This window comes from Mesoplodon mirus (assembly GCF_964341445.2).
Source record: "Mesoplodon mirus genome assembly, chromosome: 6".
NCBI classification, from domain to species: domain Eukaryota; kingdom Metazoa; phylum Chordata; class Mammalia; order Artiodactyla; family Ziphiidae; genus Mesoplodon; species Mesoplodon mirus.
Window position 1 is genome coordinate 72339684 of NC_138982.1, and position 14856 is coordinate 72354539.

At 44.4% G+C, this 14856-nt stretch overlaps 2 protein-coding genes across 2 annotated transcripts; both read right to left on the reverse strand.

The window, feature by feature from the left end:
- Positions 1-783, reverse strand: LOC309805969 (proline-rich protein 23C-like; the record flags this gene model as incomplete). The annotated part of the gene is made up of 1 exon (XM_082624333.1): positions 1-783. One exon carries the CDS (start codon positions 781-783, stop codon positions 1-3), a length of 783 nt encoding a protein of 260 aa, XP_082480459.1.
- Positions 784-13868: 13085 nt separating this feature from the next.
- On the reverse strand, positions 13869-14651 carry LOC309805970 (proline-rich protein 23C-like; the record flags this gene model as incomplete). The annotated part of the gene is made up of 1 exon (XM_082624334.1): positions 13869-14651. One exon carries the CDS (start codon positions 14649-14651, stop codon positions 13869-13871), a length of 783 nt encoding a protein of 260 aa, XP_082480460.1.
- Positions 14652-14856: the final 205 nt, after the last annotated feature.

Consider the following 14856-nt stretch of genomic DNA (forward strand, 5'->3'; position numbering starts at 1 on the left):
TCATTCCGGGAACAGACATCTCTGGGCCTCGCGCTTAGGACGGTAAGGGCGTTGGGGGCGCTCGTGAGGACCCGGACTCAGAGAGGGAGGTAGAGGTTGGAGTGGTGAGTCGAGGGAGAGCTCCCGAAGGTGCAAGTGCAGGTTGTCGTCGTGGTGAGGAGAGCGTTTCTCTGGAGTAGGATTGGGCGCCCGAGGACGGGGCTCTGGGACAAAGCCCTGCGCGCTGGGTCCCGACACCCTTGCGGTGGGGCTGCGGAGCTCAGCGACGGAGCCGGCTTCAGCCTCCATCCCAGGCGGCAGGAGCTCGGCGTCTGCTTCCTCCTGGTTGGCCTCTTCTTGGCGGGCGATCTCTGGGACAGCTGCGCAGAAGAATCCCGGCTCCCGGGCCATGTACTCCCCTGGAGCGCTCAGGAAAGCGGCCCGTTGCAGGCCCTGTCCCCACGGGCCTTCCACGCCCCAGCCCAGGAGGGCCTCGGGGACCAGCATGAGCATGTGATCTCCGAGAGACACTTGCAGCACGGACGTGGGCTTGGGCGCCAGCAGCACGTCGACGCCATCTAGGGGCAGGTGCAGGGCACAGCCGGCGGGCAGGACCACTACGGAAGTGAGCGCGTCCGCGGCCGGAGGTCCCGTCAGGTTGTCCAGGCTGGGCGCCGCCTCGGACTCGGACTCGGGGTCCTCGGGCTCCTCCGTTCGGCGGCGCTTGGCGGGGCCGGGTCCTTCGGTCTGCGGTCCCCCCCAGTCCGCAGGGTAGGCACTGGGCCTGCGGGGCCGTTTGCCCATGACCTCGACCGACGGACGGCGCCCCCGGGGCCTGGCAGAGGGCGAGGAGGCGCTCGATCCTGCACGCTGTGACGGGTTTCGACGACGGCTGAGGCAAGCCGGGGCGGGGCGGCGCGATGCGGCGACGGCAGGACGGCGCGATACGGGACGAGTCCTCGGAGCTCCGGGGCCGCCTCCTGCAGTTGGTCCTGCAGTTCAGGTTTCTAGGGGAACGGCGTCTGGCGCGGGGCTGGGCCTGGCGCCTTCGAATCTTCAGCTCGTCACGCCGATTCGTCTACGCAACAGACAGCGAAAGATGTTGCCCGTGAAGCCAGTGGAATCCTAGTCGCAAAATGTCACGCGAAGCCCCGCCCCCTCCAAGGCTCCGCCCCGTAGACCTCGCGGTATCTGTGCTGCCCAATAGCCGGGGCTGTGGTTGGTAGAAAGCTACTGTTAAAGTCCTCTGGGGGCCAGAATACTCGTGTACTTCATTTTTAGAGAAAAAAAGATACCCCGAAAATGGAACTTTAACTATTAGTCACCTTTAAGGTTAATATTTTCCTTTGATTTCAGGCATTCTAGAGAAAAAAACCACTCAAATAGACCACCCCCCTGGCAACATAAAACGGACCTATCTAAACGTTCCATGAAATTCCTTTAATGCTTGTGCTTTCATTTCAGGAGTAAATGGAAAATACTCATATATGTTTAGGTAAAGCTCTGTCTTAATAGTCAAATATTTGTGGCAGTTCCTTCCTGAAGATAAAAGCTGTTATCAAATTAAAACAATCTTGGTATAATTAACTTGTTTTATTCAGTATTTATTATATGCCAACCATTCTACTGAGGTTTAAAAAATGATCTTCATTTATTAAATTAAATTAAATTAATTAATTAATTAATTAATTTGGCGGTACGCGGGCCTCTCACTGTTGTGGCCTCTCCCGTTGCGGAGCACAGGCTCCAGACGCGCTGGCTCAGCGGCCAAGGCTCACGGGCCCAGCCCCTCCGCGGCATGCGGGATCTTCCCGGACCGGGACACGAACCCGTGTCCCCTGCGTCGGCAGGCGGACCCTCAACCACTGTGCCACCTGGGAAGCCCTGATCTTTGTTTTGAAAAAATTTTTTATTTTTATGTACTTTTGGCTGCGTTGGGTCTTTGTTGCTGCGTGCGGGCTTTCTCTAGTTGCAGCGAGCGGGGGCTAGTCTTCGCTGCGGTGCACAGGCTTCTCGTTGCGGTGGCTTCTGTTTGTTGCGGAGCACGGGCTCTAGGCACACGGGCTTCTGTAGTTGTGGGACGCAGGCTCAGTAGTCGTGGCTCTTGGGCTCTAGAGTGCAGGCTCAGTAGTTGCGGCACATGGGCTTATGTGCTCCACGGCATGTGGGATCTTCCCGGACCAGGGCTCGAACCCGGCATGCGGATTCTTAACTACTGCGCCGCCAGGACCCTGGTGGCGCAGTAGTTAAGGTATGTACTAAAAGCTGTACACATTTAATGTAAACAACTTGAGTTTGTAGATAAGAATACACTCGTGAAACTATCACCACAATCAAAACCGTAAAAGTTATCTATGACCTGCAAAAGTGTCTTCCTGCCCTCTCTGAAAAAAAAAATGACCTTTTTTACTTTTCACAACACCTGAAGCTCAGAGTGGTCAAGTGAGGTTTCAAAACTTAAATATGTACCACGTTTGTGTTAGATATAGGCATCCAATGCAGACTTCTCTGGTTTTAAATCATGAACTCTTAACTCATACATTTATTGCATACACCTAAGAGTGAATTACTATAATTGGTCCTGTGTGTGTCTTTTCAAGTTAATAGGTAGGGACTTCCCTGGTGACGCAGTGGTTAAGAATCTGCCTGCCAATGCAGGGGACATGGGTTTGATCCCTGATCTGGGAAGACCCCACATGCTGCAGAGCAGCAAAACCCGTGCGCCACAACGGCTGAAGCCCTTGTGCCTAGAGCCTGTGCTCTGCAACAAGAGAAGCCACTGCAATGAGAAGCCCGCGCACTGCAACCAAGAGTAGCCCCTGCTGGCCTCAACTAGAGAAAAGCCAGCATGCAGCACCGAAGACCAGACACAGCCAAAAATAAATAAATAGATAAATAAATAAACAAAGAAATAAATAAATTTTAAAATTATAAAAAAAAGATTCAAAAAATGTTAATAGGTAACGCCTTCCTCTTTTTTTTTCCCCAAAATATTTTTCACAGTTTAAACTCCTGTGAGCGGAGTATGTTTCCATTTCATTACATCCTTGTAAACATTTCTTATTGATAGACTCTTAACTGTTTTCCAACCTGGTGTAGTAAAATGCTATATCATTGTGTTTTCATTTTGCATTTCTGATTGCCAGTCAAGGTGGATCATTTTTTTCACATGCTTATTAGCCAATATTATATTTAATTCTTTGAAATATTCCCATCTTCTTGGTTTTTTTTTACTTAAAAAAATTAGGTTTCAACTTTTCCTCCAACTTTTTGCAGTGCTGGTTCGTTCTTCAAAGACCAACTCTGAGGGCACTTTCTTGAAAAGGGCATTTCTGACCATTTTGTTTGGAATGGTTTCTTCACTTACTCTCTATCTCATCCCTCTCTCTATGGCCTTCATAGTATTACCACATTCTGTAAATAAACAAAATATTGTTTAAAGACATTGGGGTTCAGTCATACTACTACCAGTCACTTATCAAATGTATGTGTAGCAAATGTCTCTATCACAGTCTTTGAAGACTTTCGCCCTTGATTCACTGTAATTCTCACTCATTGCACATCTGCTGTAGTTTGTGGTGAGTTTAATATTGTCATGGATCCCTCCTCCCCCCACATCTTGGCTTCTCAGTTCTCTTCCTCTTCAGTAATTTTGTCCTCCCTCCTACCTCATTGACTCATACTCTTTTACCTTGTCATTATGAAACTTATATGGTAGTCATCAGTTACATCCATTAGACTATAACTTAATTAGTAAATAGTAAACTGTAAACTGCCTTCGCTGGTCAAGCTCACTTTAACTGTTTTTACAAAAACTTGCATATCCCCCAAGCATGATGTAGCCTAAAGAGTAAGCTACAAGGCCTCTTCACGACCCCTATGGATAAGTACCTCTGATGTAAGAGTCTTAAGATGTTTGCCCGAGTTGTTTTTTTGGAACTTGGAGTCAGTTGTCCAGTTTGAACTTCAGCTGGTTAAGACTGGTTGGGACAACCGCCTCTCCCCTCGGGCATGCGAGAGTGTCTGATCGGTGGCCATTTGATGTCAGAGGGCCAAAACCTCCACCCTAAGAATATGCCAATGTCGCCGTTTTCTGAACATGCATCCTCTGAAGAAGCACGTAGCTTAGTTGCACCTGCCGAGAATAACGATACATCTTTTTTTAAAATGTATTTATTTATTTAATTTATTTATTTTTGGCTGCGTTGGGTCTTCGTTGCTGCGTGCGGGCTTTCTCTGTTTGCAGTGAGCGGGGGCTTCTCTTCGTTGCAGTGTGCAGGCCTCTCATTGTGGTGGCTTCTCTTGTTGTGGAACACGGACACTAGGAGTGTGGGCTTCAGCAGTTGTGGCACACGGGCTCAGTAGTTGTGGCACGCAGGCTCTAGAGTGCAGGCTCAGTACTTGTGGCTCAAGGGCTTAGTTGCTCCGAGGCATGTGAGATCCTCCCAGACCAGGGCTCGAACCCATGTCCCCTGCATTGGTAGGCGGATTCTTTTTTTTTTTTTTTTGGTAGGCGGATTCTTAACCACTGTGCCACCAGGGAAGTCCCGACCCGATTTTTTCTCCTTTCCACTCACCTTTCCCCACACTCCCTGCACCTCAGGCCACCCTAATTCTTTATCCAGTAAATATCCCTAGCCCCTGGCCTTTGGGGAGATGGATTTGAGATTTGTTCTCCTTTCTCCTTGCTTGACTGCCTTGTGAATAAACCCTTTCTCTGCTGCAAACCTCTCTATCTCAGAGTTGGGCTTTCTGTGTGTGAGGCAAATGAACGTGGCTCAGTAACAATTACTCCAAATTGTGACCCCCTCTGTAATCACAATTTAAAAGATTTATTCTCAGAGTAGTGGCTACCTCCTAACTTTCTAGCTTAGCCCTTTACATATCCAAACTCCATCAATGCTTATGCCCTTCTGGAAAAATTCATCTTTTCAGTGAAACTTAAACTATCAGTTCTTCACTTCCCTCCATAACTGGAACTTAAATTCCACGAAGAGTCATTTTAATCATTGCTATATGTATATCTTTTTTAAAAATTATTTTTTATTGAGGTAACATTTGTTTATAACATTATATAAGTTTCATATGGACAACATTATATTTCTACTTCTGTACACACTACAGCATGCTCACCAACAAAGATTTAGTTTGTATAGTCACCACAGAGTTGATCCTCTTTATCCATTTCACCCTTTCCCCTCTGGTAGCCACTACTCTGCTCTCTGTATCTACATGTTTGTTTTTGTTTGGTGTGGTTTGTTCATTTACTTTGTATGTTTTTTTTTTAATTCCATATCTATGTGAAATCATATGGTATTTGGCTTTCTCTAGCTGACTTCTTTCACTTAGCATAATACTCTCAGTGTCCATCCATGCTGTGGCAAATGGCCAGGTTTTATTTTTTTCCTATGGCTGTGTCTATATTGTATATATTGTGTTTCACCTCTTCTTTATTCATTTATTGGTTGATGGGCACTGCGGTTGTTGCTATACCTTGACTATTGTAAATAATGCTGCAATGAACATGGGGGTGCATAAGTGTTTTCAAGTTAGTGTTTTCATATACTTTGGATAAATACTCAGCAGTGGGATAGCTGGATCATATGGTAGTTCTATTCCTGCATTTCTAAGGAATCTTCATACCGTTCTCCATAGTGGCTGTGCCAGTTTACATTCCCACCGACACCGCAGGAGGGCTCACTTTTCTCCACGTACTCGCCAACACTTTTAATTTCTTGCCTTTTGATAAAAGCCATTCTAACAGGTATGAAGTGGTATGTCATTGTCGGTTTTTTTTTTAGTTTTTTAAAAATTGAGTTATAATGGAGTTACAGTGTTACGTTTCAGGTGTACAAGATAATGATGAACAATTCCTAAAGATTATACTCCATTTATAGTTATTATAAAATATTGGCTATGGACCCTTGCCTGGCGGTCCAGTGGTTAAGACTCCATGCTTCCACTGCAGGGGCCCCGGGTTCAGTCCCTGTTCAGGGAACTAAGATCCCCGTGTGCTGCGGGGTACGGCCAAAAAATAAATATTGGCTGTATTCCCTGTGTTGTACAATATATCCTTGTAGCTTAATTACTTTAAACATAGTAGTTTATACCTCTTCATCTCTTACCCCATCTTGCCTCTCCCCACCTGTAACCACGAGTTTCTTCTCTATATCTGTGAATCTGTTTCTTTTTCGTTATATTCACTAGTTTGTTTTATTTTCTGGATTCCATGTTTAAGTGATAACATAACAGTATTTGTCTTTCTCTGTCTGACTTATTTCACTATGCATAATACCCTACAAGTCTATCCATGTTGTTGTAAATGACAAAATTTCACTCTTTTTTTTATGGCTGAGTATATACATACACACAGACACACACATGCATATATGTATCACATCACATCTTCTTTAGCTGTCCATCTGTTGATGGACACTTAGGTTGTTTCCATATTTTGGCTGTCATAAATAATGCTGCCACGAACATTCAGCTGCATGTATCTTTTCAAGTAGTGTTTTTGTTTTCTTTGGATGTATACCCAGGAGTGGAATTGCTGTATCCTATGGTAATTCTATTTAGTTTTTTGAGGAACCTCCACACTGTTTTCCACAGTGGCTGCACCAATGCACATTCCCACCAACAGTGTACGGGTGTCCCCTTTATTTCACAACCTAGCCAACATTTGTTATTTGTGGTCGTTTTGATGTTAGGTGTTCTTACAGGTGTGAGGTGGTATCTCATGGTGGTTTGATTTGTATTTCTCTGACGGTTAGTGATGTTGAGCATCTTTTCATGTGCCTGTTGCCCGACTGTTATGTCTTCTTTGGAAAAATGTCTGTTCACCTCTTCTGCCCATTTTTGTTAATTGATTTTTATTGGAGTGTAGTTGATTTACAATGTTGTGTTAGTTTCAGGTGTACAGCAAAGTGAATCAGTTATACATAGATCCACTGTTTTTTAGATTCTGTTCCCATATACGTTATTACAGAGTATTGAGGAGAGTTGTATAAACTTTTTTTTTACATCTTTATTGGAGTATAATCGCTTTACAATGGTGTGTTAGTTTCTGCCTTATAACACAGTGAATCAGTTATACATATACATATGTTCCCATATCTCTTCCCTCTTGCGTCTCCCTCCCTCCCACCCTCCCTATCCCACCCTTCTAGGTGGTCACAAAGCACTGAGCTGATCTCCCTGTGCCATGCGGCTGCTTCCCAGTAGCTATCTGTTTTACATTTGGTAGTGTATATATGTCCATGCCTCTCTCTCGCTTTGTCAGAGCTTACCCTTGCCCCTCCCCATATCCTCAAGTCCGTTCTCTAGTAGGTCTGTGTCTTTATTCCTGTCTTACCCCTAGGTTCTTCATGACATTTTTTCCCTTAAATTCCATATCTATGTGTTAGCATACGGTATTTGTCTTTCTCTTTCTGACTGACTTCACTCTGTATGACAGACTCTAGGTCCATCCACCTCATTACACATAGCTCAATTTCGTTTCTTTTTATGGCTGAGTAATATTCCATTGTATATCTGTGCCACATCTTCTTTATCCATTCATCCAATGATGGACACTTAGGTTGTTTCCAGCTCCGGGCTATTGTGAATAGAGCTGCAATGAACATTTTGGTACATGACTCTTTTTGAATTATGGTTTTCTCAGGGTATATGCCCAGTAGTGGGATTGCTGGGTCACATGGTAGTTCTATTTGTAGTTTTTTAAGGAACCTCCATACTGTTCCCCATAGTGGCTGTACCAATTCACATTCCCACCAGCAGTGCAAGAGTGTTCCCTTTTCTCCACACCCTCTCCAGCATTTATTGTTTCTAGACTTTTAGATGATGGCCATTCTGACTGGTGTGAGATGATATCTCATTGCAGTTTTGACTTGCATTTCTCTAATGGTTAATGATGTTGAGCGTTCTTTCATGTGTTTGTTGGGAGTCTGTATATCTTCTTTGGAGAAATGTCTATTTAGGTCTTCTGCCCATTTTTGGATTGGGTTGTTTGTTTGTTTGCTACTGAGCTGCATGAGCTGCTTATAAATTTTGGAGATTAATCCTTTGTCAGTTGCTTCATTTGGAAATATTTTGTCCCATTCCGAGGGTTGTCTTTGGTCTTGCTTATGGTTTCCTTTGCTGTGCAAAAGCTTTGAAGTTTCATTAGGTCCCATTTGTTTATCTTTGTTTTTTATTTCCATTTCTCTAGGAGGTGGGTCCAAAAGGATCTTGTTGTGATTTATGTCATAGAGTGTTCTGCCTATGTTTTCCTCTAAGAGTTTGATAGTTTCTGGCGTTACATTTAGGTCTTTAATCCATTTTGAGCTTATTTTTGTGTATGGTGTTCGGGAGTGATCTAATCTCATACTTTTACATGTACCTGTCCAGTTTTCCCAGCACCACTTATTGAAGAGGCTGTCCTTTCTCCACTGTACATTCCTGCCTCCTTTATCAAAGATAAGGTGACCATATGTGCGTGGGTTTATCTCTGGGCTTTCTATCCTGTTCCTTCTGCCCGTTTTTCAATCAGGTGGTTTGCTTTTTCCTATTGAGTTGTATGAGCTGTTTATATATTTTGGATATTAACCTCTTATTGGTCATCTCATTCCCAAATATTTTCCCCCATTCAGTAGGTTGTCTTTTCATTTTGTTGATGGTTTCCTTTGCTGTGTGAAAACTATTAGGTTTAATTAGGTCCCATTTGTTTATTTTGGCTTTTGTTTCCTTTGCCTTAGGAGACAGATTAAAAAAATATACAGTAAAGATAGAAAATCAACCATGTACAAAGCTAGTAGGAAGGTTAAAAGCCAAAAGTAGTAATATCATCTGTATCTACAGTAAGCAGTTTGGGGATACACAAAATACTTAGATGTAAAATATGATGTCAAACACAGTAATCATAAGGGGAGGAGAGTACAATTGTAGGGTTGTTAAATGCATTTGAGATTTGAGATCAGCAACTTAAAACAATCACATATAACAAGATATCACTGTATATAAACTTCATGATAGACACAAACAGAAAAATCTATAATAGATGCACACAGAAAAAAGAGGCAAGGATTTGAACATGACATTAAAGATAGTCATCAAATCACAAGACAAAAGAATGAAAGAAGAAGAAAGGAGGAAAAAAGCACTACAAAACAATGTCAAAACAATTAATAAAATGGCAATAAGACCATACACATCAATAATTATTCAAAGTAAATGGACTAAATGCTCCAATCAAAAGACATAGGGCGATAGATAAATGAGGACCTACTGTATGGCACAGGGAACTCTATTCAATATTTTGTATATAATAACTTATAATGGAAAAGAATCTGAAAAAGAATATATACATATATAGATCGCTTTGCTGTACACCTGAAACTAATACAACATTGTAAATCAACTATACTTCAATAAAAAGTTGTTTGTTTTGAAAAAAAAAAAAGAGTGGCCGAATGGATACAAAAACAAGACCCATATATATGCTGCCTACAAGAGACTCACTTCGGAGCTAAAGACACACATAGACTGAAAGTGAGGGGATGGAAAAAGATACTCCATGCAAATGGAAATAAAAAGAAAGCTGGGGAGCAATACTTACATGAGACATAGACTTTAAGAGAAATAGACTTTTGTGGTTTGGATTTGCATTTCTCTAATAATTTGTGACGTTGAACATCTTTTCATGTGTCTATTGGCCATCTATGTCTTCTTTGGAAAGTGTCCTATACCCATTTGGGGGTTGTTTTATTTTTGTTGTTGTTGTTGTGAGTTCTTTCTATATTTTGGATGTTCACCCCTGACTGGATATATGATTTGCAAGTATCTTCTTCCATTAGGTAGGTTCCCTGTTCATTTTGTTGCTGGTTTCCTTTACTGTGCAGAAACTTCTTAGTTTGATGTAATCCTATTTGTTTACTTTTGCTTGTGTTTCCCTTGCCTGAGGAGACAAATAAGTGGAAAAGTGTTCTGTGCTCATGGATTGGAAGAAATAACATCGTTCAAATGTCTCTATTACCTAAAGCAATCTTCAGATTCAATGCAATCTCTATCAAAGTCCCAAGGATATTTTTCGCAAAAATAGAATAAAAAAGTCTTAGATTTACATGAAACCATAAGAGACCCTGAACAGCCAAAGCAATCCTGATAAAAAGAAAGAGTTGGAGGTATCACACTCTCTGATTTAAAACTATATTATAAAGCTACAATAATCAAAACAGCATTATATTTGCAGAAAAGCAGATACATAGGTCAATGGAACATAACTGAGAACCTGGGAGTAAACCCATACATATATGGATAATGAATTCATGGCAAGGAAGCAAAGAGCGTACAATGGAAAAGGACAGTCTCTTCAATAAATGGTGACGGGGGAACTTCCCTGGTGGTGCAGTGGTTAAAACTCCGTCTGCCAATGCAGGGGGACACGGGTTCGATTCCTGGTCTGGCAAGATCCCACACGCCACGGAGCAACTAAGCCCGAGCGCCACAACTACTGAGCCTGTGCCCTAGAGCCCGCGAGCCACAACTACTGAGCCCCTGTGCCACAACTACCAAAGCCCGTGTGCCTAGAGCCTGTGCTCCGCAACAAGAGAAGCCACTGCAATGAGAAGCCCATGCACTGCAACGAAGACCCAACGCAGCCAAAAATAAATAAATAAATAAATTTAGATTAAAAAATGGTGTTGGGAAAACTGGACAGCCACATGCTAAGAAAAAAAGAAAGAAACTAGACCACTATCTCACACCACACACAAAAGTCATCTCAATGCATTAAAGACTTTAGTGTAGGGCTTCCCTGGTGGCGCAGTGGTTGAGAGTCCGCCTGCCGATGCAGGGGACACGGGTTCGTGCCCCGGTCCGGGAAGATCCCACATGCCACGGAGCGGCTGGGCCCGTGAGCCATGGCTGCTGAGCCTGCGCATCCGGAGCCTGTGCTCCGCCACGGGAGAGGCCACAACAGTGAGAGGCCCGCATACCGCAAAAAAAAAAAAAAAAGAAATGGGCAGAAGACCTAAATAGACATTTCTCCAAAGAAGACATACGGAAGGCCAAAAAGCACATGAAAATATGCTCAACATCACTAATTACTAGACAAATGCAAATCAAAACTACAATGAGGTATCACGTCACACTGGTCAGCATGAGCATCATTAAAAAGTCCACATATAATAAGTGCTGGAGAGGGTGTGGAGAAAAGGGAACTCTCCTACAGTGTTGAAGGGAATGTAAATTGGTGCAGCCATTATGGAGAACAGCATGGAGATTCCTTAAGAAACTAAAAAGGGTTGCTATATGGTCCAGCAGTCCCACTCCTGGGCAAATATCCCGAGAAAACTCTAATTTGAAAAGATACATGCACCCCAATGTTCATAGTAGCACTGTTTAAAATAGCCAACTGGCGACTTCCTTGGTGGCGCAGTGGTTAAGAATCTGCCTGCCAGTGCAGGGGACACAGGTTTGAGCCCTGGGCTGGGAAGACCCCACATGCCACCAAGCAACTAAGCCCGTCTGCCACAACTACTGAAGCCCGCTAGCCTAGAGCCCACGAGCCACAGCTACTGAGCCCACATGCCACAATTACTGAGGCCCGCGTGCCTAGAGCCCGTGCTCTGCAACAAGAGAAGCCACCGTAATGAGAAGCCTGCGCACTGCAACGAAGAGTAGCCCCCGCTCGCTGCAACTACAGAAAGCCCACGTGCAGCAACAAAACCCAACACAGCCAAAAATTAAATAAATAAATAAATGAATGAAAAAAAACCCCAAGACATGGAAGCAACCTAAATGTCTATCTACAGATGAATGGATAAAAAGATGTGGCATACCTATACAATGGAATACTACTCAGCCATAAATGAGAATGAGATGATGCCATTTGTAGCAACATGGATGGACCTAGAGATTATCATACTAAGTGAAGTAAGTCAAAGAAAGATAAATATCATATGATATCACTTATATGTGGAATCTAAAATATGACACAAATGAAGTTATTTACAAAACAGAAATAGACTCACAGACATAGAAAACAACCTTATGTTTACCAAAGGGGAAAGAGGGTGGGGGAGAGATAAATTAGGAGTTTGGGATTAGCAGATATAAAACTATCATGTATTCAGTGTAAAACAGATAAACAACAAGGTCCTACTGTATAGCACAGGGAACTATATTCAATATCCTGTAATAAACCATAACCATGTAAAAGAATATGGAAAAAATATGTAACTTTGCTGTACACCACAAAGTAACACACCGATGTAAATCAGCTATACTTCAATTAAAAAATAAAATAAAATTTTAAAATGTGCTAATGAACAGCTGAGTCAAATATAAAAGGAACAACAACTTGATTGGCAGAGACCTCTTGCCTGCAACAACAATAAAAAATGGCAGAACAATGGAGTAATGTCTTTAAAGTACTTAAATAACACTTTAGAATTAGGAATGAATACATAATAAAAGTTTTCAGATATACAAGACTATGAGAGTGTACTACACAAAACATGTTGAGATTTACAAAACCAAGATAATTTACTACACATAGGGAATAGTGGAAAGAACTATTAAAGTATATTCTTCAGCAAGAAGAAAATTGAGGCTAGACTTTGAGAGTGGAATATAAGAATAAAAAGGTAGAGAGGAAATGGTGAAGCATGTTGGTGAATATAAATAGTATTGATGTTTAAAAAAACTGAAACCATCTTGTTTTCAGCTTTACCTGTAGATTTTATTTCTTTTGTAAAAATGTGAAAGAAATATGGTAATTAATTAATGTTTTATTTTTTAAAATTTTTATTTATTTATTTTTGGCTGCGTTGAGTCTTCGTTGCTGCACACGGGCTTTCTCTAGTTGCGGTGAGCGGGGGCTACTCTTCGTTGAGGTGCACGGGCTTCTCACTGCAGTGGCTTCTCTGGTGGCGAAGCATGGGCTGTAGGTGCGTGGGCTTCAGCTGTGGCTCATGGGCTTAGTTGCTCCACGGCATGTGGGATCTTCCCAGACCAGGGCTCGAACCCATGTCCCCTGCATTAGCAGGCAGATTCTTAACCACTGCGCCACCAGGGAGGCCCCTAAATTAATGTTTTAAGAGTTAGAGGTTTGATTTACAAAAGAAAAAACTCGGGGTAGAATGTCAAAGGTATGAATAATGTGGAATAGCAGGAATGCAAACATTTTACATCAGTCTCTGAGTCAAAATAACCGGAGGAAGAGATTTAAAAAGGAAATGCATATCCTAATACATGCTGAAAACATCTGATAAAATCCAGCATTTATTCATAATGAAAAGTGAACTTGACTGGAAGAGAACTTCCTCAGGTTAAGAGGAAGCTATGAACAAACATCATACAATTATGTATAGTAACCATCATACTATTTTGCAACTTTCCAGGAGAGCAGCTCAAAACACCAAGAAAGAGAAAAGCCATGGCTAAAAATCTTCATAAATGCATGGGAAAACATATAACATGAGAAATCCAGTTATTTATTGGTTTGGGGAGAAATAGGGTAGCAATAGGGTATGGTGCTGGAGAGAGAAGAATTTGAGAGAAAATAACCAATGCAAACGAGCGGGAATGGATAGGCCTGAGAATGATGTTGTAAAGAAGTCCAGACGTCTGAACACACATTGTCCGGTATCCCTGGGCGGATTTTCCATTTCAAAGATGAGGTCTAGAGTCTGCTTTCTTTTCCTGACATCTTCTCCTGCTACTATAGCCAGTCTGGAGGGGAAAAGGAGTTGTTGGCCCACGAGATGCTTAATTTCCAGGTTGTAGGACATTCAGTGTAAAAGACGCCGGGAAATCCATTGGGCCTCCAGGATGGTAGCCAGAATTTGTGTGTGTGTGTGTGTCTGTGTGTGTGTGTGTGTGTGTGTGTGTGTACCCCGGGGTGCAGTTCATTCCGGGAACAGACATCTCTGGGCCTCGCGCTTAGGACGGTAAGGGCGTTGGGGGCGCTCGTGAGGACCCGGACTCGGAGAGGAAGGTAGAGGTTGGAGTGGTGAGTCGAGGGAGAGCTCCCGAAGGTGCAAGTGCAGGTTGTCGTCGTGGTGAGGAGAGCGTTTCTCTGGACTAGGATTGGGCGCCCGAGGACGGGGCTCTGGGACAAAGCCCTGCGCGCTGGGTCCCGACACCCTTGCGGTGGGGCTGCGGAGCTCAGCGACGGAGCCGGTTTCAGCCTCCATCCCAGGCGGCAGGAGCTCGGCGTCTGCTTCCTCCTGGTTGGCCTCTTCTTGGCGGGCGATCTCTGGGACAGCTGCGCAGAAGAATCCCGGCTCCCGGGCCATGTACTCCCCTGGAGCGCTCAGGAAAGCGGCCCGTTGCAGGCCCTGTCCCCATGGGCCTTCCACGCCCCAGCCCAGGAGGGCCTCGGGGACCAGCATGAGCATGTGATCTCCGAGAGACACTTGCAGCACGGACGTGGGCTTGGGCGCCAGCAGCACGTCGACGCCATCTAGGGGCAGGTGCAGGGCACAGCCGGCGGGCAGGACCACTACGGAAGTGAGCGCGTCCGCGGCCGGAGGTCCCGTCAGGTTGTCCAGGCTGGGCGCCGCCTCGGACTCGGACTCGGGGTCCTCGGGCTCCTCCGTTCGGCGGCGCTTGGCGGGGCCGGGTCCTTCGGTCTGCGGTCCCCCCCAGTCCGCAGGGTAGGCACTGGTCCTGCGGGGCCGTTTGCCCATGACCTCGACCGACGGACGGCGCCCCCGGGGCCTGGCAGAGGGCGAGGAGGCGCTCGATCCTGCACGCTGTGACGGGTTTCGACGACGGCTGAGGCAAGCCGGGGCGGGGCGGCGCGATGCGGCGACGGCAGGACGGCGCGATACGGGACGAGTCCTCGGAGCTCCGGGGCCGCCTCCTGCAGTTGGTCCTGCAGTTCAGGTTTCT